The 15713-nt window shown below is 37.8% G+C and overlaps 2 protein-coding genes across 2 annotated transcripts; one reads left to right on the top strand and one right to left on the bottom strand.

The window, feature by feature from the left end:
* The first annotated feature begins 4812 nt into the window (after nt 1–4812).
* On the top strand, nt 4813–8410 carry LOC113727694 (serine/threonine-protein phosphatase PP1 isozyme 9). The gene is made up of 5 exons (XM_072076330.1): nt 4813–5041; nt 5140–5581; nt 6927–7486; nt 7712–7891; nt 8066–8410. Exons 2-5 carry the CDS (start codon nt 5386–5388, stop codon nt 8087–8089), a joined length of 960 nt encoding a protein of 319 aa, XP_071932431.1. The 5' UTR covers nt 4813–5041; nt 5140–5385; the 3' UTR covers nt 8090–8410.
* A 572-nt stretch (nt 8411–8982) lies between these two features.
* Nucleotides 8983–14953, bottom strand: LOC113727693 (folate-binding protein 1). Its single transcript, XM_027251990.2, has 4 exons — nt 14630–14953; nt 11865–12223; nt 11190–11512; nt 8983–9483 (listed from the first exon to the last, which is right to left on the bottom strand). Exons 1-4 carry the CDS (start codon nt 14733–14735, stop codon nt 9363–9365), a joined length of 909 nt encoding a protein of 302 aa, XP_027107791.1. The 5' UTR covers nt 14736–14953; the 3' UTR covers nt 8983–9362.
* Between the last annotated feature and the right edge of the window lie 760 nt (nt 14954–15713).

Here is a 15713-nt window from a genome sequence, read left to right as displayed (position 1 = left end):
TTTATGATTTGGATCGGGTCTACATTATCCATCTGAAGTGGGTAGCATGGAGGGAAGCTTTCCCTCCATATTTCACCATCTTTTTTTAATCTATATATGTGATTTTTTGTGAATTTTCATTGTTGCCCTCAGTCAAAGGAGAGTGTTTGCCACGCTCTTCAACCACCAACGGCATTCAGGATTCTGTCAACAATTTTCCTTAACTGGGAGCAATTCATAAGTTTAGGGATTTAAGTGTCCCATTTTGAAGTTAAGGGACTGAAGTGGGTAATCGCCCAAAGTTTGAGGGGACAAAGTGGAATTAACCCTTGTTTCTTTTAGGGAAACAGTAATCATTTTATTATAAATAAGGTGCAACCGTCTGGGATTCTAGCTGGTATTATAATGAGGTCTAACACGTGCTTTCATGGGGATGAGGGGCAGGCGGTCATCAGATGGATCACTCTTGAGCTGTTTACAGCCAAGAGTTTTTTCAAAAAAATTATACAGTTCAGATCGTTTCTTATACTTCATTTTTAATAACATGTGTGGGGTTCACAAAAATTTATTTTAAAATTACACGTTGTGCAAATAATGTTACGCCATATATAAATAAAGTTACGCGATGTGCAAAATGCACAAAATCGCTAGGAACCGTTCCCCTGCCCATGGTCCCTTTCATGGGGTCTGTCCTAGAATTGAGCATTGTTAAAAATTAGCTTTGGATTTGGGGTCTTTCTTGTTCAATGTTTTGTTAGCTTCTGTACAGTATGTTAGTGTTTCTTTGAGGCATATGAGAATCTTCCTCTTGTAAATACATTCTTGTTCACTTCTTAAAAAAAAATCTCAATTGATATGGACGACAAAAGGTTGTCCGTTCATATCGCACTAGTGATGTTAGCATGGGATTAATAAATAGGGAAAAGAGTCCCTATAGCCCTCCAACTCTTTTTCAGATAAAGTTTTAACTCTCAAAAAATTAATAGTAAAGTTTTAATTCTTGATCTAATAAAATAGCATATTTGTGACTCTTCTGTCAAATTTAACAGTTAAAATTAACGAAAATATCATCTAGTGCAACGTGCGGCCAAATATCAAGGGCATTATGATCTCTTTCCCAGGAAACTTTGACCTGAGCTGGAAATGACAGTTTTTAAAGTGGTAGTATTTTTAGTCCCGTGTTCGAAATTTGGGAAAGATCCATCACCAATGTCAACCCCGCGGGAGAGTACGGAAACATTGATGGGATCTAAAAGAACTTGATTTTCTTATTGGGGTTGCGGGCAACGAGCGCAAAGTTGAATTTGGAGTTGACCCCAGTAAAGGTGAGGTTGAAGTGGGACAGTTGAAGAGAGGAGACGCTGAAGTTGGGCCGATGAGGATGGTAGATAACCTAGAAAACGGCCCCGGCTACGGCTACGAGGACAAGGATGAAATGATGAAGAGGGTTGTCCAGAGGCAGCAGGAACAACAGCAGCTGCGGCGGTGGCGACGCTTGCTGAGTGATTGGGGGCAGTAGACAGGGCGCGTGGTGTTATTATAGAGCTTGCCTTTGGTGGGTCGAAATATTGAGTTTGCAGCTGCAGCGGTGGTAGTGGTGCCGTTGGCAGCGGGCTTGGCTGCCAGGTATACTTTATCTACCATCGTTTTGGTTTTACACTGTTGTTCCGGTCCCTCTCTTATATGGCTTGGCTTCTCTCTCTCTCTCTTTCTAGTCTCTATTGACTGTTGAACTGTATTTGGAATAGGATTTTTCTTTCTTGAATGGATATAAATACAGGCACAAATGCTATGTGCCTATACTCTATATGTAAATTGCAGGAAAGAAATGGGGAAGGAAAGAGATGTTTTGAATGGAGGAAAATAATTGTTGAGAATAATTGTTGAGAATGGAGGTTTGATTCTGATACTTGATGTTTTGAAGTGTGGACTGAAAGTGGAAGCTCAACAGCATGCAGCTGGTGCATTCTTTTACCTTGCTTCAATTGAAGAATACCGGCAACTAATTGGAGAGATTCCATATGCAATTCCTTCTCTAGTGGAGCTCCTCAGGGATGAAATAGATCGTGGCAAGAAGAATGTACTTGTCATGATATTCGGCCTCCTCCTATGTCCTGAGAACCACAGGAGAGTGTTTGCTGCTAGATTAGACCCATTGCTGAAGCAAGAGCAATGGCAGCAGTGGCGGTGACACTGGTGGAGGGGTGGAGGTGCTTGGTAAACCATTCAGAGACTATAATACCCTTGATATTTGGTTGCGCATCTCACGAGATGATGCTTTCTGTTAATTTTAACTGCTGAATTTGACAGAAAGGTCACGAATATGCTATTTTATTAGATCGAAGGCTAAACTTTTATTGTTAATTATTGGAGGGTTAAAACTTTACCTCTGAATAAGTTAGAGGGCTATTGGGACTCTTTTCCCTAATAAATACTTTAAGTTTTCTTGATCAAGAATTTCGTCAATTTGATCTCTGAACATTTACACTAAAGCCAATCTCATCCTTCATAATTTTTTTTAATCAATTTAGTTCCGAAACTATTTTTTGTTATCCAATGTAGAACTGAGGGGCCACCAAATTTTGCACATTTTACGCGATAATCGAAAATGTGAAGATTCAGACCCTGAAGATGCCATCTTAAATGATAAATTGACTTCCACCCGTGAAATTAAGGAAACCCCAAGCATGGACTCATTAGTATCTCTTAATTAAGTACCACAGTCAAAGTGTATTTTTAAGGATCTAAGGGTTCAAGAAGAGTAGTCTCCAAACATGAGACAAGAGTTACCTGATGAATGTGCACAATTAAAGGAAAAATTGCATGAGAAAGAAGAGGAGATGGTAGTGTCTATCACCAAGAAACTCCAAGCTTTTGGGGTAACAAAAATTGCTTGAGGTAAAGGAGCTAGAGGGGCTGGTAACAAGTCCGAAGCTTGAGCTAAAAACAGTAGTGACCTCGCAGGAAAAGGCCTTAGAAGAGACAGTTAAAGACCATGTCTAATGAAGCTAAACAGATGAGGAAGGAAAAATCAAGACTACAAGTTTGGATCAGAGAAACTTGAATCAACATCAAAAGAGAAAGAATCTCAAATTTTTTTTTCTCTCTTCTTGAGAAATTTGAAGAAGACAAGAAGCAGTCACTGTCTAAATTTGACGACCTGATGACAAGAGCCGGTTGTCTTCAGCTGGAAGCGGACAGTTTCCACTCTCAGAAATGCATATGCATGCAATGAAAGAAAGATGTAACCAAGTATCTAGTCTAGTTAAACAAGAGTTTCTGCAACATATAATTTGATTTCTTCAGCAGCCAAAAGTCTAAGTTGGGGTATCAACTCAAAAATAAATCTCAAGAAGCATCAGAATGTTGTATTCATATGGAGAAGACTAGAGCTAAGTTAACGAACCAGGCCTTAAATGGACAAAAGTTAACAGAAGGCGAGGCCTGAAAAAGTGAAGGTAGAAGAGTTGGAGCAGGAGATATGTGCAATATCCAATCAGACCATTGAATTGGAGGATCGGATAATTAGCACAAAGAGTGAAGCATATTATCTAAAAGTTGACAATGAGAATCTCCACAAAAGAATTTTCGTCTTCGAGGCAACAGTGAAAGAGAGAGAAAATGAGCTATTTGCCCTTCGAAAGAAAATTGACGCTCAGGAAAACGAGATGTCTACTCAGACTAGATCATTTGAGCAGCTTAATATGGAATGTGACTTAATCAGACAAATACGTCCCTCACTGGTGGCGCAAAAGATGTAAAATTTGGTGGTGCCCCGTAGAAATATTACATTGGATAATGAAAAATAATTTGGGGACCAAATTAGTTAAAGAAAATCATAAAGGACGAAATTGGTTTTAATGTAAATATTCAAGGACGAAATTCCCGAATTTCCCTTCTTGATCTTGGGATATGACATGATCATGATCTATGATGGTGAAAGAAGACGAAATTACACGAGCTTTTCTTAATTTAAAATTTAAAAAACAAGTGTGTTTGAATTGGTTATTATTTAAAAAAAAATACTTAGTTGCATTATAAATACATTTCCAATTATTAATTTTTATTTTCTTTATTACCTTTTTAATGTTACAGATACCACATTTAAAAAATGCTAAAACTGTACTTCCAAACATTTTTTTTTTTGGTAATAATTTTCCCAATAATTTCCCCTATAGAGCATTCACCCCTAGCATAATGAAAAACATAGTACAAATCAATTTATAACTCTTTACAAGCTGATTCATGATTGGTGCCGAAAAATAACCTCAAGCCATTTACAAGGAACAAACCACATGAATCCAAAAATTGGTGCCATTGACATTTCTACAAGTAAAGTGATATATAAATATCCATTAGCAACCTACTAGGCATGTGAGTGGGTTGGATCCGGATCGAAATTGAATATTCTGGACCAAACTCAATTAGCTGTACTTGTACCGAATTAGAATCAAATATCCAATAGGTCTTGAATTTATTCTTCCAAATAAACGAAATAATTATAATTATATCCGTGTCCGAATATATTGGGCAGGTTTGGGTCGGGTCGAGATCCAAATCCGATCCATTGGCAGACCTACACACCCTACGGTCCTAACTCCTTACTCCCAACCAAGGAGATGATATGAAGCCCTCGTGGAAAAACGCGCTTTCACCCGGGGATTATAAAAACACGCTTTGCCTGCAATAACCTCAACCGCGTTTTCGAATTCCAAACCAAGGACTGCTGGCATTAGTTTGCACGTGTGCCTAAACACCAGACACATATCGATTCATCCCACCTTAGCCAACCAGAAACTTTAACTCCGTTTGTAACTAACTAATGAAAGTTATCGTGCGCCCCCGCGACCTTTTAGTCAAACATCTTCTAATCCCCATTTTGCCCACTTTTCTTTGAATTTTTCAACCTTCCTTTTTTTTTTTCATTTTTGTATTGAATTGAGAATCTTCATTTTTTTGTTTTTTTTTTAATTTGTTGAAGCATTTATCCTAATCACAAGAAAAGCTATAGAGGCGAGCATAGCACGCATCACTCGATGAGAGATATTGACAGGTCCAAAAGGTGATTTATTGATTTCTGGAAGTATTATTGTAGCTTCAAACATAAGGCTTCAATCTTCATCCTCCTCCTAATCAATCATTAATTCCACTCATCATCAGGCAATCAAGATACATCCAAATCCAATCCAATCCAGCAGTTACAGAAAAAATTCAGCGCATATAGCTCAAGACCCTTTTCTTATTTTTGCGTTTCTCTTCCTTTCTTTACATGTAAAGACTTGATTTTTATGTCAAGAAAGTCACTGGAATTTCTGGGATTTCCTTGTTTGAGTGATTCGTTCCTTGGTTTGGCTAGGGAAAGAGGGGAAGAGGGAAAAAGGGATTGTTTCTTTTTGGCAAGAATTAATGAATATGATGACAATGGAGGGAATGATGGCTAAAGGGGTGCTGGATGATATAATAAGGAGACTGTTGGAAGGGAAAGGAGGGAAGCAGGTTCAGCTATCTGAGGCTGAGATCCGGCAGCTTTGTGTCAACGCTCGTCAAATCTTTTTATCTCAGCCTAGTCTTCTCCAACTTCATGCTCCCATCAGGATCTGTGGTAATCATTTTCCTGCCTTTCATTTCTTTTTGGTTGTAGTCCTGTCTTGCCCTTGTACATGCATTTTGTTGGTTGGTGTTTAATTAAGCTCCTGAATCGCATAGCTAAGAGGGTGATAGTTGTGGTTGGTATAATTAATTTGTGATGCATACCATTTTTCTCCCTTCCTTTCGAAAAGGTCCCAAAAACGAAGGAAATTGGAAGTGTATCGTTACCAATTATGCCTTGTAGGATTGTCAGTACGTGCTCATTAAGGATGAGTTTTTTCTTTTTGTGAAAGTGGTTTTGGTTCAGGTGATTTTGTTCTCTTCTTCATCCTAGTTTTACAAGAGGGTTGTGTTGGATTGGTCTCTGCTCTTGCATTGAAATTTTGAGTTGGCAATTGGCATGTCTCTGTGGACATGCACTATTGGAGAAATTGGGATCATTGTGTTGGTTCATTGGATGTAAATGACATCTTTGGAGTGGCATTGTTTTAGGCATTGCTGATTGTTTTTACATGGGTAAAAAAGCCGATTTGTTTTAGATAAGTACGTGGTGAAGAGGAAATCTTCGTGCTCGTGCAATTGTCAACACCCATCTTCATCTGGCGATAGTATCAACAGATGGATTAGTAATTTCTGATTGACAAATGGAGTCAATTATAGGTGATAAGAAATTCACTGAGCATCTCGATGCAAATGTAATCTGTTTCAACACTTTTATTGAACAAGAAGAGATTTTGACATTAATTAAGATGAATAAATGATTCAGAATGAAAACTGAAGTATCTAAAAGGTGATAGGAAAAAGTTTGCATTTTTTAACATTTCTCATGGACAAAAGAGGCGTATTTACTGTACCTGATTTGTTTGGCTGCTTTTCCAAATGTGCGCTAACATCATGTAACGGCTAGCAAAGGTCTAGATGTGAGCATTTTGTTGGAAAGATTGGAAGCAGAATCTCTTTGCTAATTGCTATGTTAATGATATGGTTATTTTGAAGTTCTAGTGAAGATTTTGTGAATATCAAAGCTGTGAGTGACACTTTAACTGTTTGGCTCTTGTCCAAGAATGCTTACTCAAATATGCGATTAACAACTTCAGCTGTTGATCCTTTTTTTCTTTCTTTCAGAAGTAAGTCCTTGCATTTAAGACATTTGGTAGTAACAAAGTAAACTAGAAATAGCCAGCTTGAAGAATTAGTCATACACAATCTTGACTAAATGCCACCTTAACTGTTGATAATCTGCATTGTAAGCACTTAATCCTTCCGTGGCAGCAAAAGTTTCTGGCTTTCTACTTGTTTCTTTTCTTCTTTCTCTTGTTTATATATGTTGTTTTCCTAATATGTTGTTTTTATTGCAGGCGACATACATGGACAGTACCAAGACCTGCTGAGGCTTTTTGAATATGGTGGCTATCCTCCTTCTGCCAACTATCTCTTTCTTGGTGATTATGTTGATCGAGGCAAGCAGAGTTTGGAGACAATATGCTTATTATTAGCTTACAAGATTAGGTACCCTGACAAAATATACCTTCTAAGGGGAAACCATGAAGATGCAAAAATCAACCGGATTTATGGATTTTATGATGAATGTAAAAGGAGGTTCAATGTTCGGCTATGGAAGATATTTACCGACTGCTTTAATTGTCTGCCTGTTGCTGCTCTCATAGATGAAAAAATCTTTTGCATGCACGGCGGACTTTCCCCTGAACTACAAAATTTAGACCAAATAAATGAGATTCAACGACCCACTGAGATTCCAGATAATGGCCTCCTCTGTGATCTGCTGTGGTCTGATCCTGATCCTAGAATTAAGGGTTGGTCTGATAGTGATCGAGGCGTTTCGTGTACTTTTGGAGCTGATACAGTTGCCGAGTTCTTGGACAAAAATGACTTGGACCTCATATGTCGAGGTCACCAGGTATACTGCTTTCTTTTTCAGTAAGCTCCTTGTGGACATAACCATTTCAGGTTGCATGATAGTCGCATCTCTGATATTAATATCTAGGGAATTTGCCATGCTTTCATAATTCTATACCTTCACATTTGTAAAGAGCATCTGCCTGCTGCCATTTTGTAGAGCAGCCAACAAAATAAGCCTTCCAAGTCATGTTAGTGACCTGACTACATTTGCTTTTTGCGCTAGGTAGTGGAGGATGGATACGAGTTTTTCGCTAAACGAAGATTGGTGACAATATTTTCAGCACCAAACTATGGTGGAGAATTCGACAATGCCGGTGCTTTGCTGAGTGTTGATGAATCACTAATCTGTTCTTTTGAGATACTAAAACCAGCATCAAGCAGTTCGAAGGTAGCTCTTAAAAAGGTAAACAAGATCCAACTTAAGATGAACCCGTGATGGCTTGAATGAGCAAAGTTTCCTAAGAATATTCGTTCTGCATTCTTCTTTCCTTCCCCTTTAGACCTGAACCGCATGATATTTAACTTAATAGTTTTAAAGCTCTTTCTATTTTGCTTTTTCTTGTTTTTGTTCGAACAGCCCCCGAAGATTGGAGCCGCCTAAAGTATTAACAGAAATGGAAGCAAGGATTTTCTGCAGCAAGGAATTATGTAAAATTCGTTATCTTCTGTTCATAAACAAGATTCGGGAAGAAAGCTGTTACTCCGGCCATGGAAATTTAAATTTTTTACCATTGCCGATAATTTATGATCGTGGACAAGTGATGAAGATTTTTGTAAATTGGTATTAAGTGTGATGTGGAGAAACAGGACTGTTTCACTTGATTACTTTTAGAGATCAGAGTTGTTTTAGTATTTGTAGTTGGCATTTGAATCTGGAATTGCTCCTTGCATCAGTCTTAACCTCGGTTCTAATTTTTCTCCATTTACTGGTGCATTTGATGGTTATAGTTTTTGCTCCACTTCTACTGCCCTGCCACAAGAGAAAGGGTACCCAAAATTCTACGGCGGCCACCTTTTTTTGCATTTTTTATGAGACCCGTTAAAGAAACTCATGCAGAATTTTGCTTTCCATTTTCTCTTCTGTACCTCGTGGGTTTGAAGGCATGAATCTGTGAGAGATTCAAGGCAGTTGAAAATGCTCAAAAAATTTAGTAGATTTTACACTCCAAAAGGATCACCAACATTATAAACAGGCTAAATAAGTCACTTACGAGGCAGCAGCTTTGCAGATGAAAGCCTCCAGGGAAGACTGGTAAGTGAGCGTCCAGGGAAGACTGGTAAGTGAGCGTCATTGCAATCTTTGTTGTAATCCTTCGTATTGTACCACAAAGTTGTGCCATGTTTAATGAACCGTCCATTTGGTACTTTTTTGGGCATTGCTTCAAGGCTCTTCCACACATTCAAGTTTTGTTATGAATCTCTCTGCTGTATCATTGGAAAAGAGTCCCACTCTCTCCATTAAAATACAAAGGAAGGATGAGAAGAACAAGCAGAGGACCAAAACGGTGGCAGTCAGATTTATGCCTTTAACAGGTCAATCATAAATTGAGTGGCTTCAATTCGCCAGTGAGGATTCAGAGTTTAGACATCCCAGTACAAATTGACAACAAAGGTAGACCCTGTTTCAACCCCCACCCAGACAACAAAGAAAAGCCTAACTCTTAGGCCATGACCTTTGTTCTTATAGCTGTTGATATATCAACCTGCCAAAATCGCTTGTAAAGTTACAACCAGAAACCTTCAGACAAGCAAATCCTTGTACATTTAGAAGCAGCGTTGGAGACAAACTATAGGCATTACAGGAATATAAGAACAGCTGCCAATAAACTAACATGGTTAATTACATTTAAAAAAAAAAAAAAGGACATTCATCACTAAGTTGTCTTTTTATTTCCCCGACCAGGAGGAGACGTTGAATTCATCTTTGTTCCCAGTTTCCTTGCAGTCCGTTGAAGAGCAGCGTGCTTTTGACGTTGGCTACGGCTTTTCCTTTGACTGCATGTTCCAAATACAAAGTCATTTGTACAACCAGAGGAGCCAAAAGGTTGGGAGCAAAAATCTTCGACAATATATGGAAAATAAAATGTAAAATTTAACATTATTGATCAGCTAATGTCTGATATAAATGCTGCAAGCTCCATAAGTTGAGGAAAATGTGATTACTGGACATTGTCAAAGAAGAAACTCCCATCTCAAATCAAATCCACTGACGCGGACAAGAAGAGATGCACACAAACAGCTCTCTCTCTCTCCCCAAAATTTTACATAACCCAAAGACTGAGAGCTAAAAAATATGCTGCACCAACGTGAAACTTCAAATAGACAAATGAAAAAAAAAAACTACCATCCATCAAACGAACTATAATTAGCACCAAAAGACTACCTAAACATTTCAATATGGAAAGGACAGAAAACAAAGATAAACACAAGGAACAACCCACAATTGCAACTTCCATCAGCATACTATCCCCACTTTCTTCCCTTTGTCACAATGGACCTTTCCTTGGCTTTTATCTTGTCTGGATTCCTTTAATCTTCTATTATCACTTCATAGTTCGCAATGAAAAAGCCTAATTGCACTTTAAACTTTGCTAGAGCAACCAGTTAGTTGGATGCCACATAAGTCCGAGGTAGATCATACAGGTAATCATTCAAAGGTATAAGCTCAATTTCTGCAACTGAACTATATATCATCACTCCCTACCCCAGAGCACAACCCATCATTATAGTCCTCCATCTCCACCAGATTCAAACCTCTTTCTCAAAAGCTCCCTTCCTCTTCAGAGAAACAAACCCTTGCATTCCTAAAAATTACAACCTTGGTGGTATCACTTTTAAAGCTATATAATAAGACACTATTCTATGATCCTGTTTATTCAAAGTTTTATCTCCACGGCATCTGAAACTATTTCATCAGTCTCTGTCCCCTCTCAGCAGAGCTGATTTCCCCTTAGCTGATTAAAACCTACCTTTCATATGTTCCTCCCAGGGCAACTTTACTTTGCAAACAGATGACCAGAAAAGTGTGTGAAGCTTTTGCTTAAAGCGTGTGAAGCTGTTGCTTAAATTCTTCACAACCCTTTCTTGAGTCACAAACTGAGAGATTTTGTGACCACCCTCAACTCATCAGAGCCAGGCCTCATGCCAATAAAAGAACTTTTACCTTGCTTAAAGATATATAACCTTGATTTGACTAAAGCCATTTACTCAAGGTTGTTTGATTTGGTCTGCATCCTAAGCCCAAATGTGTTTCTGATTAAGTCAAGGGATACTGGAGCACCTCTTATTATGTTTTTACCAGTCCAGAAGCTGACCTTTCACATATTGACCACATGGACAGCCTTTCTCCAATTCCTGTTTCTAAACTCAATTTGTCACAGTGTATAACACCAGTCTCCCTAAAGTCCATTTCAGAAACTTTTGGTCATCAAACTAAGCCTGTTCAACACTTCCATTTCAAACAACCTAAACCGAAGTATGTGTCTCCTGCTTGATCTCTTATAGACCAAGACAGCACAGAATGCTCATTATGCATAGTTGCCACAAATTTATGAAGTTCAACTAGCATGAATATGATACAAAAAATTCAGTAGATGAACTAAACTTCAGATAGTAAAAGCATCAAACCATAGACATAAGTATTGTGACTCGAGTAGAAAACATGGCGGATGCTTTTGATACCATTAACAAAGTTGTCTAACCTTGCAAATATCAGTCCCGCTGTAAGAACCATTCCTCCTACTGCCCAAGAAACTTTTTCACTGAATGGCATTGCCTCCACCCATTGCCTGAAATCTTCTAAAGACCACAAACCTTCTGTTTCTTGTGGAACCCTAGACTCTGAAGCTTTCCAGAGATCAGCAACGTAATCCAGACTAGCTTTCCCACCATAGCATGATAATTCTTGAGGATCATCAGATGGCTTAACAGAAAAACCTGCAGCACGGCAGAGATCTGTGCCATTAGAGATCCATTCTGAGGCTCTACCACACACAAAGTCTTTTAATCCACATGGTGCTAGAACCTGGCATGTAATGGTCAAATAAGAGAGTAAATTTTTCATAATGCATGAGGTAACTTAAGGTAATATTTTTTATACACAGAAAATTAGGGGCATTGGCATAACAATATTCTAGATAAGGAGCACTTTGAAGATAATTCACATGCTCCCTTGAACGGTTTTTGCTAACTTTACTGAATCAGATTTGGGAAAAGAAGAAAGAAGCAACACCAAAGAAAAACATAGAACAGTTCCATGGATCAAGCTCCCTCGCAAACTAAAGATAGGAAGCTTCAGCAAAGTTTCATATTTGCTACTTTGTTACAAGGCCAACTGGAAAACCACATATCTAGGCCTTAATTAAAGCACAACAAACCTGTGTTTTAGCATCCACAGATAAGTATGCATCCGAGCATGCTTGATACACTCTATCACAAAACGATACACATATTACAGGAGGTCCAGGCTGTACACCAACACGAGGATCACAGATGGAACATTCCAACAATTCCCACAAGTGTAAGCATTCTTGGCTTGCTTCTCCAGCTGAAGCCAACTTCCTGATAGACAGAAAAGCTGGATGCGTTTGGGTTACATCACAGCATGTATTATGGCGAAAAACCCTGCAAAGAGTCAGATCCCGATGTCCCTTGCTTACTTTTCTGGGAGGCTTACCCTCATCTAGAAATGGTGGGAAGCGCCCACCAGGAGATACACAAACACCAGAAGTTTTTTCTGCATGAAGTAAAATTCAATTCCTTAGTTTAGGCGTAAAGACACATTAGGAGGATGTCAAGAACTTCAAAAGCACAGTAACCACCATATATATTAACAGAGTTTATTTACAAATTAGCAGATCTTTTGATGCTTTAAGAATATATTTGTTGTTAAGGAATCCATACAGGGTATACAAGCTGCTCAAAGCATGCTATGTGTTTTATTTATTAATCTACACAAGTTAGATTGTAAACCTTGCTCCAGAAGAAAAATGTGAGCAACGTAGGAATTTTTCAATTTCAAATGGTATCTTCCCTTCTTCAGAACATAAGATTGCCATTTTTCAAGTTCTCTTATTATCGTGGATTATTCCTCAATCACTTCAGCCTTGTAGAAGACTCTATTTTCCAAGCTACAGAATTATAAAGATAGCAATGGAGACTCAAGCACTGGTTTTGAAATATTATAATCAGTTTTGGCATTTTAAGTGTTGAAGACCCACTTACCTTCCAAGTTTTTAGCACAACTGGGACAGAAGTAACCTATCTTTTGGGCTCCGCACTATTAGCACATACTTTACTTTGAGTGACCTGTATACTGTTCCATTTACCCATTACGAGTTATTCTATCCTTTGCTTTCCTTCAATTCTTAGCACCAACATTTTATGCACATCCAATTCGTCTTTTTTTTTTTTTTCCAAATTAAGCAGGAGAGACGTGGGATTTGAAAAGCAAGCCCCCCCGGGGAGGGGGGGTAATTCCTTGCCAACCTTAGCCACTAAACCAAGGTCACCTTGGCCTTTTTTATTTTAGCAGTGATGAATGAGGCGGGACTTAAAGAAGCGGGGAGGGCAAAGGAGGAATTTGAACCCAGAACCTCTAATTCCCAGGGATTTCTAAATCTGCTCATCTTTTTGAAGACTCCACCAATCTTGAGTATCTCCTAATTATTCTCCTGGAAGTGGAAGCTTTATCGTATTATGGGTTGCTACATTCTTAGACATCTTTAAGTATTTTACAGGCCATCCATGTCATCATTCTGTTGTACCAGCATTCTGTTAATATGTTGGTCATCGGAAGCCTACTACTTGCTGCTAAACTGGAAGTTGGTTGACTTGCCTTGTTCCAAAAGTTTCCTCAACTTTGATAAGCACATAAGAATCAAAACAAACTCCCAAAGGTCTTTCCAGTTTGTCTAATGCATTGGATACCATAATTACATTTAGAAACCTACCATCACCTAGTTATGACCATCACTACTTACATTCTCCCTCAACGATTTTAAGTAACATTTAGATTCATCATTTTGAGCTCATTGAAAAATTAACCTAAATCAGGCGCTAGAAACCATACCCATTAAGGAAAGGAGCAATTTTACTAGCTTCTTATGGTTTCCTGATCCACAATGTTTCGACAATTATTAAACTCAATTAGTTTCCGCATATCAGATGCTTTCTCTCCTTAATAACCAACAGTGAGGGATGCCGCTGGTCCACTTTCCATATATGACCAGAAAAACAACTACAAGAAGATAATCAGGTGAAAGGTGTACATTCTAAAGCACAATCAACAGTCTAAACCCTCTTAAGGTTCCTATTAAACTAATATGCGAAGCCATGTCTTCCTTCTTAACTACCCAAATAAACAACAAGCACGTCACAAGATTCACTAAACTGCTGAATGAGAAATAAAATTGTAAAAGCTGCGGGAAAGGTAGCCTATGGTTGACCATTGCCTCAATCTGGTGTAAAAATTCAATCTTTAAAATATGTGGACCTTCCAAGAAGAGACAGGAATTCAAATCTAAACAGATGAATCCTGTTAAATTAAATAACTCCAAGGGTAATTCGGTTGCTTTGAAGTACTTAAGGGCCCATTTCAAGCCAAATCTCTAGACGTTGTTTCTAGCTTAGGTTTTAGCATTACAATTAGGTATTAATGATTTCGCACCACCCTCATAAATATTTTTCACTACCACTACCATTACATTAGTAAAAGGCTACACTTCAACAAATAATCCAACCTCGCCTCCCCCTTTCACCCCACCCAAACGGAAGTAAAAACAAAACAATTGTAGAAAACCATTATGAATTGTCTTTGATAGGTTTAAAGCCACAAAATATACTACTGTATGGCAGTAATGACCATCTGAAGCAAAATTCTTGAATAGCAAAAGATAAGCAAAACATACAAACACCCTCAACAATAAAAACTCAAAAAACGATGAAAACAAAATTTGGGTTCGAGAATAAACAATGTAAAGGGTCAGAAAAAAATTATGGAATGCAAAATAACCGTGAATTCATCTGTGATCGCGTGGCATGCCTTGTATATGTTCGTGCATATGTCTGACTGATAATACACATACCAGGAATAACTTTGGATTTGAGAAACAGAGGCAGAGATTAGGAATAATACACATACCAGTATTAGTAGTAGCAGAAGCAGCAAAGACGCGAGAGAAAGGAAGGTTGATGGTTGAGGTGGTGAGTATCAGCAGCAAAATGCAGCGGTGACTTTCCCATCTCATCTTTTGGTGCTATAGGTCAAGGAGTTCCAACTTTTCTTCCCAAAGGTTTCGCAGTAATAAAAATATCAGAAAGCTTCTTTTATTCCGTTTTCAAATTTCAACTTTTTTTTCTCCTCTATGAAAGAGGAAATTTGCCTAATCAGTTTTAGGCTAAGTTTGGGAGTTTAGGATAGAAAAGAAAAGAAGGGAAAACTTAAGTTATGAGAGAAGAGAAGAGAAGAGAAGGGATTGTTACGTTGTTTGGGAGTTTTGAGAATTAGTGGAATAATTTTGGATATGAAAGTCATTAAATATTTGTTCAAGACATTTTTAAGGATAAAATGGGTATTTTAAAAAACTTTCATAAGCTTCCTCCAATTTTCTCTCCATTTCTCTCCAATTTGGAAGGAAAAATTTTGCATACTATTCATCCTCTTAAATCATTCCATTTCCCTTCTTTTCTTTCCTACTAAAAACTAACAAATGAAAGAAAAGCTAACTTTCTCTTCTTTCCCTTTCTTTTCTGTCCGAATCCTCCACTCCCAAACGAAGCCGTCTTCTTCTTGCCTAAACTCTCTATTCTCTAACTCAAAAGTTATATGATACAGTGTTACTGATATATATAAGATACAGTGTTACTGAGATATATATATATATATATATATAAGATAGCTTTAATTTATTCCAAGCAATAATCTAAACCTTTTTTTGGATGTTTATATTCTTATCTCATGATTTTATTTTAGAATTTATCAATAAAATTAATCTTTTTCTTGCCACCAAATTTGTGTGCTTAGCGAAAATAATTAATCAAAATTTTAAACAATTGGTTGTTAACATGGACCGAGTAGAGACAGTGAAGCAAGCCCAAAGTTCTGAAGTCAAATTGGTCCATCTGCTTATCCCAGAATCATGACTTTTTTCCAGGTCAAATTTTCATAAAATTTTGAGGAGTTATATACTATTATTTTCCTTTTCTATTATGTTATTATAGTCTTT

Source organism: Coffea arabica, chromosome 2c (genome assembly GCF_036785885.1).
Source record: "Coffea arabica cultivar ET-39 chromosome 2c, Coffea Arabica ET-39 HiFi, whole genome shotgun sequence".
Classification (NCBI taxonomy): Eukaryota; Viridiplantae; Streptophyta; class Magnoliopsida; order Gentianales; family Rubiaceae; genus Coffea; species Coffea arabica.
Note: the sequence above shows the minus strand (reverse complement) of the source record. Positions and strands in the feature narration are given on the sequence as shown.

Bases quoted from the DNA above. Each gene is read 5' to 3' on its own strand.
- LOC113727693 (XM_027251990.2), bottom strand. From the start codon at position 14,735: ATGAGATGGGAAAGTCACCGCTGCATTTTGCTGCTGATACTCACCACC. The intron at 12,224-14,629 runs GTATGTGTATTA...TACTTCATGCAG, and splicing joins TTCTGCTACTACTAATACTG to AAAAAACTTCTGGTGTTTGT. The intron at 11,513-11,864 runs GTTTGTTGTGCT...ATTACATGCCAG, and splicing joins CTGTGGATGCTAAAACACAG to GTTCTAGCACCATGTGGATT.
- LOC113727694 (XM_072076330.1), top strand. From the start codon at position 5,386: ATGAATATGATGACAATGGAGGGAATGATGGCTAAAGGGGTGCTGGAT. The intron at 5,582-6,926 runs GTAATCATTTTC...TTTTTATTGCAG, and splicing joins TGCTCCCATCAGGATCTGTG to GCGACATACATGGACAGTAC. The intron at 7,487-7,711 runs GTATACTGCTTT...TTTTTGCGCTAG, and splicing joins TCATATGTCGAGGTCACCAG to GTAGTGGAGGATGGATACGA.